The sequence below is a fragment of the Myotis brandtii genome, unplaced genomic scaffold (genome assembly GCF_000412655.1).
Source record: "Myotis brandtii unplaced genomic scaffold, ASM41265v1 scaffold114, whole genome shotgun sequence".
NCBI lineage: Eukaryota > Metazoa > Chordata > Mammalia > Chiroptera > Vespertilionidae > Myotis > Myotis brandtii.
The window spans coordinates 228,908-239,230 of NW_005353927.1; the positions used below are offsets into that span (position 1 = coordinate 228,908).

A 10,323-nucleotide genomic window follows, 5' to 3' on the forward strand; every position below is an offset into this window, starting at 1 on the left:
AAAAGCTGGGACAAAGGCGATTGGGTTCTGGGTGGGGAGTGGGCTGCACGGTCGGTGGGGAGGGGGGACCGCAGAGCCCCTACCCCTCCCCAGGAAGTGGGGGCTGGCGAAGGCCCCCATTGCGCACTGAAGCCACATGGAGTGGCGGGGAGGGTCAGAGTTGAGGGTGCATCACGTGAACCAGCTTCGGAAGCCAGGGACCTCGCCCCTCGCTCGCCGCCCCTTGCAGACCCGGGGAGCTACTCGTCCCCGCAGGAGGCTGGTTTCTCGGCTCCAGCTCCGCACCCCTCGCTGGTACCAAATGGCAGTGCAGTGCAGTGCGGGTCGCCCGGGTCGCCCGTTCCTGGAGCCCGCGGGCGGGGTGGGGGGAACCTGCAGAGGCGCCCCTTCCTCCGCCCGCGGCCCCCACGGGGCGCTTCTGTTCATCCACACAGCTGGGCCCCGAGAGAGCCAGCAGGCTGGTTCTTCCCGCTCCCTGCCACCCCAGCACCCAGACGCCACCCCAGCACCCAGCCTCCCCCGGCTCAGCCTCGCACCAGGCAGACCTCCTCCCCGGCCAGGCCGGGAGGCCGGCAGCCGGCCCTGTATCAGGTCTCACAGTTGCTGACACAGACTGGACGGCTCCTGTGGCTGCTCCCCACTTTCCCCAGCAGAACCTGCTGAAGGGGCGCTGAAGCCCTGGCAGGTGCCAAGAGGCCCCCCACCTCCCAAGCTTTGGCCCCAACGAGTTTCTCTTTCCCTTTGTAATCAGCAAGGTTTGGGTGGGACGGTCACCGAGCTGGCCCGGGGCGGACTTTGGCCTGAGAGCGGTGGCTCCTCCTTGGCCAGGTGAGGGGCCCTGGCCTTGGTTTCTGATCTCATCTAACCTGCCCTCCGGCACTGCCTGGGGGCTGGGCCAGGCAGCGATGCCATACCCTCTTCCCTCCCCCGCCCCACGGTTTTTTTCTTGTCCAGCCTCTTGCTGGAGCCCAAGCTGAGGAATAAGGAAGCAGCGACCAGCTGGGTTATTTTGGAGGCAGTTTTGGTAAAAGCTTAAAATCTTCAGTTCTGGGAAGGGAAGCAGCCCCGAGAACGGTCCCCCCGGCGACGGTCACTTCTCAGGTGATCCGTTTTCTGGGCAGCAGCCAGGCCTCGTGATCCGGAGCTCTGACCTGGGACCCTTCCTGCACCCGGCAGGGGAGAGGTCTCCTGGCCTGGAGGGAGCGGCCTGACAGCCACCAGGCAGAGCCACGCCTATTTGCAGCAACCCCGGAGCAGGGTGGCAGTGCCTCCTCTGTGGTGGGGAGTGGCAGGCGCCGGCCTTCGCCTTCTGTAACCTGCCCCAGCCCCCAGCCCCAGCCCCAGCCCCTGACAGCACTTGGGGGGGGGGGCGGAATTTGGCTTCCTGCGGAGTGGGGCGTGGTGCGAGGGGCTGCCAGGCCCCGGTTGGGCTAGCTTTCCCATCCAGGCCAGGGGAGAGGATGGAAGCAGGTGGCATGGCGGCCTCTTCCCCAGGCTGCCGCTCTGTTCTCTCCTCCGGTCTTCCTCTCCCCCTCCCCCGGCATTGCCCGGCCTTGGTAACCAGAGCCCATCCTCCCTTCTCACTTTCCCCAGCAGCTTCCTCAGGTGGCAGGATCTGGGGGATCAGCCGGGCTTCTTTCCCCTTCGGAGCCAGGGGAAGAGGATAGAGCAAGGGGCCTGTGGGCCTGGGCAGTTAAGAACCCAGCAGCCTGAGTCTTTTTTGTTAATCCTCACCTGAGGGTATTTTTTTCCATTGCTCTTTCGGAGAGAGTGAAAGGGAGTGGGGGGATGGGGGAGAGAGAGAAAGAAACATCGATGTGAGAGCCCCATGGACTGGTTGCCTCCCTCATGTGCCCCAACTGGGGGTGGGGAGCGAACCCACAACCCAGGTATGTGCCCTTGACAGGAACTGAACCCGAGACCCTTTGGTCCAAGGGCTGACGCTCTAACCACTAAGCGACACTAGCCAGGGCCCAAGTTTTTTATATGTATTTGGGGGGTTAATCCTCACCCAAAGATATTTTCCCAGTGATTTTTAGGGAGAGTGGAAGAGAGAGGGAAAGACAGAGAAACGTCGATGTGAGAGAAACACATCGATTGGTTGCCTCCTGCACGAACCCCAACCAGGGCCGGGGCAAGGAGGAACCTGCAACTGAGGTACATGCCCTTGACCGGAATTGAACCTGGGACCCTTTGGTCCGAAGGCCAACGCTCTATCCACTGAGCCAAACCGGCAAGGGCAAGTGTCTTTTTTAAGGCAATGCAGAAGTGTCTCCATTTGGCCTCTGAACCTTCCGTTTAGACTTTGGACTTTTCTCGAATGTGCATGTGTGGTACTTTTCCTTCTTCCCCCTCCCTTAGCCATCTTTCCTGTCACCATCTCTTTGATTTCCTCTCCTATTCTGTCTATTTGGAGCTTGGCCTCAAATCCTCTTCCCTTAGATTTAAAAAAAAAAAAAGAACATTCAGACGAGTTTAATGGGACCATTTCTTAATATTTAGGATGGGGTGGGGGTGTGGGGGTAGTTTCTAGCTTCCATGGAAGTCTGGAACCTCTCTGTAGCATAATGCAAATGCAATAGTTTGCATCGGTTTGGGGGACCCTCGGGAGAACCCTGCTGTAGACTTGGAGCCACTTTCTCCTAATTGTGAACGGAAGCCCCGGAGGGGAGCAGTCGGTCTGGACCCCCAGTGGTCTGGGGAAGGTGGTGCCTTCTTGGCACCATTCACAGGAGCCAAGGAAAATGTATCTTTTTGCAAAAGGCCTGAATAAAGCTAAATGCTGGGATCAGCCCCCCACCTGAGTCCTCCCACAGCATCGCTGTGCCTGGCTGGCTCCCAGCACACCAGCGCAGGCAGAGCTGTCTTGGCCTCTCCTCTACCCCGCCCCCAACCCCGCATGCAGCAAGAGCTGCCTGCCACCCACTGGCCGCTTCCCAGAGCAGCCAGGCCTGGGAAGGGTTAACAACTGCAGCGCAGCTGGGGAAGCTGACCTGAGTCCTGCAGCCTCTGCCGCCTCTGCTGCAGTCCCCTCCCCAACATTTGCCCTCCTCCCCAAAAGGAACAGGGCAGCGTGATGCCCGGTGCCATCCCTGTGTGCCAGGGAGCGGAGCAGCTGCCTCCAGCCTGACCAGGGTTCTTGCAGGCGCTCAGAGCAACCCAGAGCCCCGGTTAGGAGAACGTCTGCCCGTTGGGTGCGCTGTGCTTGACTCGGCACCTCCGATCGCTGACACAGAAACCAGCAGAGCCCCACACACCGTCCCGCTGCCTGCCCAGGGACTGGCCTGTTTCAGTTTGGAGCCTTTAGTTGATTAAGCCTCTAGGGCCGTGGTCGGCAAACTGTGGCTCGCAAGCCACATGCGGCTCTTTGGCCCCTTGAGTGTGGCTCTTCCTAAGCCTTAGGGGTACCCTAATTAAGTTCATAACAATGTACCTACCTATATAGTTTAAGTTTAAAAAATTTGGCTCTCAAAAGAAATCTCAATCGTTGTACTGTTGACATTTGGCTCTGTGGACTGATGAGTTTGCCGACCACTGCCCTGGGGCAACTGCTCCCTTCACTCAGCCGGGGCTCCCAGCCTGCGGCGGCGTTGACACTGAGACGCAGACCTGTGCTGTGCCAGTGAGGAGCGGCGCTGCTCCCGCCCACTGGGTCAAAATCCGAAACCCTTGGATCTGGCATCTTATCGGGCCCTGTGTTGGGCCAGCCTGGGTGTCCTGCCCACCTGAATCCCCCGGCCCTGGCTCTGCCTCAGCCCCTAACTCTGACATGCCCCTCCCATGCCCAGGTGCTCTCATGCCACGTAGAGCTGGCCTCATGGGGGGAGGGGGGCCTGGGCCAAGCGAGGGGGGAGCCGTAATGGCCACCAGCCCTGACGGCTGACTTTCTCCTCCTGCTTTTCCAGGCTGACCAGCTGACTGAGGAGCAGATCGCAGGTGAGCGTGCCCCCCACCCCGCATCCTGCCTCAGGAAGGCCTCTGCGTCCCCAGCCACATCTTCTTCCGCCAGGAGTGTCCCCTCCATCACCTGGTGCCATGCCTTGTGCTTGCAGCGTTGCTAACTGGTGTAGAAGACCCCACCCCCGCCCCCCATGTGCCGGTAACACCATACCCCACGGTCCTGAGACGGGCACTAACCAGACAACAAAAGCTGCGCCCCCTCCTGGCTGCGGGTCATCCGGGCCTTTTAATCAGTGGCTGCAGGGTGGGCCCAGCTGTCTGTCCCGGCTCCTGCAGGTGGGCTCCCTGCCTCCCTGTCCCACGTCAGGACCGCCCAGGAGCTGGCCTGTCCCTCCCACCTGTGCGCTCCCCTGCACGCAGCACTCACCAGAAACGCGGTCCCCACTTCTCTGCCTGGGCAGCGGCTTCTCCTCCATCTCCGGTCTCCGTTCACAAGTCACCTCGGAAACAGCCTTCCTTTCCTCCTGCCATGTCACTGGTTACTTCCCTCGTAGCCTCTCCCATTGTCGCACATTATTTTATGATGCTCTTACCTGCTGTGCCTCCATCGCTGGGTGTGCGCTCCTGGAGCTGGGCTTTGTTCCTGTTGGTCCCGGTGGGACCTTCAGTGCCTAGAACCTAGCAGGTGCTCCGTACGTTTTTGTAGGCTGAACAAGTGAGCAAAGGCCCGTCACGTATCTCCCAGTAACCAAAGAAATCCCTGGGTCCCACCTAACTTTTTTGTGTGTGTTCCACCTCCCCCCACTACCCAAAAGGCCAGAAAGGTCACAGCTGCAGGAACTGTGCTGTGACTGAGTGGGTTTCCGGGTCCTGCTCTCCCCGGGCTGAGCTGCCTGAGGACAGAGACCAGCTCCCGGCTTATCTCCGTAGCCATGGGCCAGCACCAAGGCAGGAGAGGGTTCAGAGACTGGGCCCTCGGGCTGCAGCTACCCAAACCGCAGCCCGCTGTCCGGTTCACTGGGCTGTGACAAGTACTGGATGCCCTGCTTCTGAGGTGGGAGAAGTGCACTCCTACCCCTTCCCCAGCTTCTTTCTACACTTTAGCCCCAGTGGCTGCGGAGACCCACTGAGGCAAGCCAGAGAACTGCCTTGTTTAGTGATCATGAGTTTGGGGTGCACACCGACCCACTCGAACACCGAGGGAGGTCCAGCATCCCCAAGGAGACTTACCGTCCCCAGGGCCCAGAGGCTCCCACTGCACCTGACACCCACGCCCCAACTCTCTGACCTTGAGCAGCACAAACACCCCACTCCGCACCCTGTTCCCATTAGCACACTGTCCCCCGCCTCACCCCAGCCCACACCCTCTGGGAATAGGCTGCTGGGCATCTGCTCTCTGCGGGTTTGGGGGTAGAGAGTGCCAGGTGCCAAAACGGGCCCGGTGGGAGGGCCGGCGCCACGTGCTCTCCCGCTCCTGACGCATCCCCAGCTGTGGCCTTCCCACTCGGTGCCACTCGCTCCTCATCCTCCTGACTTGGCAGCCGTCCCCTTCCTTCCATCCCCCACCCACCCCACGCACCGTCCGTCAGCTGAGCTCTGCTGCCGGGCACCCCGCACTCCAGCACGCAGCCGCTCACTCGCTCCCCCGGAAGCTGGTAGCACCGGCCCCAGGGAACGGCTGCCAGTACCAGGCGAGGGACACAGTGCCAACCGAAGGCGTTCTGCAGCTTCCCCTCCCCTGCTGCCCCCTCCCTTTCCCAGCCCGTTGACCTTGGCTGGCAGACTTTAGATGGAGGCTTCTCCTGGCTCTCATCTGCTCCATGACATTGGTCCATCTCATCATTTGAGGGAGGGGCCGAATCCAGAGGCCATGAAGAAATGAGGAATCATCTGAGGACAGTCAGCCCTCTTTTCTCTGTCCTCGCTGAGCTAGGTTGGCACAGAGGTCCCTGTGCCTGCGACGGGGAGGGGCTCAGTAAGAGTTGACGGAAGGAAGGAGGGGGCTTGGACTGGAACTGAAGTCCGGTTTTGGTGTCTTTAGGAGGGACGCGACCTCAGCCTCCAGGCAGTCAGCATCCCAACGTCAGGGTTCCCCGGCGGGGAGGGGCTCAGTAAGAGTTGGCGGAAGGAAGGAGGGGGCTTGGACTGGAACTGGTCCGGTTCTGGTGTCTTTAGGAGGGACGTGACCTCAACCTCCAGGCAGTCAGCATCCCAACGTCAGGGTTCCCCGTGGCCCTCCAGCTCTGACTCGTTTCCTTTCGTCCCCCAGAGTTCAAGGAGGCCTTCTCCCTTTTTGACAAGGATGGAGATGGCACTATCACCACCAAGGAGCTGGGGACCGTGATGAGGTCCCTGGGACAGAACCCCACCGAAGCAGAGCTACAGGACATGATCAACGAGGTGGACGCGGATGGTGAGCCCCACTCCTGACCGCCCGCCCTCCCGCGAGCACAGGGCCCTCCCTCAGGGCAGGGGCTGTCGTCTCCCAGGGCCCAGGCCAAGGGTGTTCCCAACGCCTTTCCCGTCTTCCAGGGAACGGGACCATTGACTTCCCGGAGTTCCTGACCATGATGGCCAGAAAGATGAAGGATACCGACAGCGAGGAGGAGATCCGAGAGGCCTTCCGAGTCTTTGACAAGGTGAGAGTGGCCCCGGGACTCGGGCTGAGGGGCAGAGCAGGCGGGGCCACGAGCTGCACAGCACAACTAGAGCCACTGAGTCAGCGCCTTCAGGAAGCCCGGGGCGCTCTGCAGTCCCGCCCCTGCTGCCCCCCGACACACACACACTGCCCCCGGGGAAGACCAGGTGCCGGCCTCGCGCTCAAAGCCTTTACCTGTGCCCAATGCCAGGACGGCAACGGCTACATTAGCGCGGCAGAGCTGCGTCACGTGATGACGAACCTGGGTGAGAAGCTGACCGATGAGGAAGTGGATGAGATGATCAGAGAGGCTGACATCGACGGAGACGGCCAGGTCAATTATGAAGGTGAGCTGGCGCTGGGCTCGGTCTCCCGGGTCCCTCCTGTCAGGGAGGGCCGCTCGGCTTGTCCCCACTCCCCTGCTGACCTCTCCCTCCCGCTTTCCTTGCAGAGTTTGTACAGATGATGACCGCAAAGTGAAGGCCCGGGCAGCTGGCAATGCCCGTTCTCTTGATCTCTCTTCTCGCGCTCTCTCTTCAACACTCCCCTGCGTCCCAGTTCTAGCAAACACCAACCGATTGACTGAGAATCTGATAAAGCAACAAAAGATTTGTCCCAAGCTGCATGACTGCTCTTTCTCCTTCCTCCCTGAGTCTCCTTCCCTGCCCCTCATCTCTTCCTTTGCCCTCCCTCTTCCATCGACCTCTGCCAGGGCCTGATGCATTTATAAGATGAACTCCCCGTCCTCCTGGGGGAGCCTCCGCCCTCCTCCTCCAGCCCGGGTGGCTCTCCTCTGTTTGGGTTTGTTTCCTTCTGTTTGTCTTCTTATTTTGGGTGCTGGGGTGGCTTCCAGCCCTGTCCTGGGACCTGCTAGGGAGGGGACGAGGCCCTCACCCAGGCAGAAGAGCACGCCTTTGTCTGTTGCATGCAACCAGCCCTGTGATCCGTGTGCAAATCCCAGCAGCCTTTGGGACAGTGGTGCTGAGGCGTCCAGGAGGACTGAGGGGTTGTGGTGTGGATGTGGCTCCGGAGGGGGTTGAGGGGCAAGGGAGACTTGGACGCTGGCATTCTTTACCACTTGAGGGGCCAACTCAGAGACAGGAACGGACCGAGTGGACAGCACTCAGACCCACTGGCTGGTATTCCGAAACCATCTGATTGGCTTTCTGGCGCTGGACTGGGTGGGACCGCTCAATTGGCCACTCTGCAAACCGTACCTGCCCAGACCTGCCCGTGTTCCCAACGCGATCGCCAGCTGCTCTGTAAATACCTGGTGCTAACACCCCACGCCCTCCCTCCTGCCGCACCCGCCCGCCCACATTGAGGTCCCCTCGTGGGAACCGAGGTGGGGATGGTCGCTTTGTAATGTGCTGGTTATACTGTTGTTTTTTTCTTTATGCCCCTGAAAACTTTAAATTTTGTCAGAAACCATGCCGGGCTAGCTGAAGGGTGGGGAGAGGGAAGATGCACCCCACCACGCTCTCGAGAAAAAATACCTGCAATAAACAAACCTGTGGGCCAGCTGCCAGGAGGACCAGCAGCCCAGCAGCCCAGCCAGGGCTCTGCTTCCTGGTCCGCGGCCCCTCCCGCTTCTCCGTGGTGACGTGGCTGCTCCCTCACATCTGCGCTGCCTCTGCCCTTTCCTGCCTCCCCTGCCCACCCGCCTGCCCCCACACGCCCCAGCGGAGAGCATGATCCGTGACCTCGCTTCTGACTTTCGCCTCTGGGACAAGTAAGTCAATGTGGGCAGTTAGGTCGTCTGGGTTGTTTTTGTTTTGTTTTCCCTTTTTCTGTTCGTTTCATCTGCCCCTGCCCCCCAGGTCGATCACGTGGCTTTTTCTGGGACCTGCCCAGCTTTGAGAATCTTCTCATCCACCCTCTGACACCCAGCCTCGGGGAGGACGGGAGGGGAGGGACGGGGCATAGCGGGAGACCCGGCCAAGAGCTGAGGGAAAGGGCAGGTAGGCGTGAAGCTGTGGACATTTCGGAGTGTTTGGGTTTTGGTTTTGTTTTGTTTTTTTAAACCGGGCAATATTGTGTTCAGTTCAAGCTGTGAAGAAAAATATATATCAATGTTTTCCAATAAAATACAGTGACTACCTGATTGGCTCTGGCCCTCATCTTGGTTTCTAGGCCTGGGGCCCCGCACCCCTGGCCTGGTCCCTGCAGCCACGGAGGGACCTCCGAGTCGGAGTTCGGGTCCCAGCTAGATCGATGGCAGCCTTGAGTGACGGCCACAGGCCAGCACAGGGTGGGCACCTGGGCCAGAGACCAGCCCCACCCTTGGGGCGGGGGACATGGGACATCAGACTGCAAGACAAGAACTGAGGAGTGTCAGACCCAGACGGGCGGTTCTCTGGTCCTCCGGGGAAGGGGTGGCGTTCACTGAGGGAGCCGATGGCGGGCAGGAGCCTGAGTGTGCTCAGTGGTCCTGAGCTGGAGAGGGCACCGAGCAACTGCAAACTACAGACAACTCCTCAGCATCCCTGAGGGAAGCAGGACGGAGAAAGAGCTGCACCCCAGCCAGTGTGGCCCAGTGGGAAGGACGGACTGAAGGGTCCCCGGTTCGATTCCTGGTCAGGGCACATGCCCAGGTTGCGAGCTCAATCCCCAGTAGGGAGCGTGCAGGAGTCAGCCGATCAATGATTCTCTCAACATTGATGTTTTCATCTCCCTTTCTCTCTGAAATCAAAAATATTTTTTACCCAAATAAAGGCCTGCAGTCCGGCCATGCTCTCGGGAAGGGATGGAACAGAATCTCCGGGGCTTTTCCCAAATACATGCTCCCTGCCTCCTGCTGCAAATCCTGCCACTCCTGCTCACACTTGACCACAGGCTGGGCAGGAGGCAAGCGGAGGCGGAGTTGAGTGGTTAAGGGACTCCCTTCTGCTCATCTCCGCCTGGCCTTGGGAGAATGGGGAAGCCTGCAGGGTCCAACCTCAGGGGCCTTCCTGGTGTGGGCCAGTCACCAGGGCCCCAGCTGCTTTTAAGTGTTTTTTAATATATTTTTATTCATTTCAGAGAGGAAGGGAGAGAGATAGAAACATCAATGATGAGAGAGAATTATTGATCAGCCACCTCCTGCACGCCCCCTACTGGGGATCGAGCCCACAACCCATGCATGTGCCCTGATCAGGAACCGAACCCTGACCTCCAGGTTCATAGGTCGATGTTCAAACACTGAACCACACCGGCTGGGCAGCCGGCCGGTTTTAAAGTAAATGGTCATTTAAAACAAAGATGGCTTCGGGCAGGCCAGCGACAGCCAGTGGGAAGGCTGGGGTCGCCGTGTGGGTATGAGATGGGAGCTGCCTTCGCAGCCAGACCTGTGGGGAAGTCTGGCCTAGTCGTTGAGGGAAGGTGGGCTTTGGTGACCCACAGAACTGGGCTCGAGGCCCATGAGTGCGTGCTCACTAGCCTTGGGCCACTTCTGCCACCTCCTACCTGATAACCTTGGAGCAGTGACTTCACTTCTCTGGCCTCAGTTTACAAAATGAAGAATAGCCCTGGCTGGTTTGGCTCGGTGGATAGAGCATCAGCCTGCGGACTGAGGGGTCCTGGGTTCAATTCTGGTCAAAGGCATGTGACCGGGTTGTGGGTTCAATCCCCAGTAGGGGGTGTGCAGGAGGCAACCAATCAATGATTCTCATCATTGATGTTTCTCTCTCCTCCCTCTCCCTTCCTCTCTGAAATCAATACAAATATATTTTTAAAATATCCACCTAAAAAACACAAAAATCTACCTCAGGTCTAGACAGTTTGGCTCAGTGGATAGAGTCAGCCCT

The 10,323-nt window shown here is 59.5% G+C and overlaps 1 protein-coding gene across 1 annotated transcript; it reads left to right on the forward strand.

The window, feature by feature from the left end:
* Positions 1 to 3,910: 3,910 nt before the first annotated feature.
* On the forward strand, positions 3,911 to 8,639 carry CALM3 (calmodulin 3 (phosphorylase kinase, delta)). The gene is made up of 5 exons (XM_014547995.1): positions 3,911 to 3,936; positions 6,170 to 6,313; positions 6,433 to 6,539; positions 6,750 to 6,885; positions 6,990 to 8,639. Exons 2-5 carry the CDS (start codon positions 6,244 to 6,246, stop codon positions 7,016 to 7,018), a joined length of 342 nt encoding a protein of 113 aa, XP_014403481.1. The 5' UTR covers positions 3,911 to 3,936; positions 6,170 to 6,243; the 3' UTR covers positions 7,019 to 8,639.
* Positions 8,640 to 10,323: the final 1,684 nt, after the last annotated feature.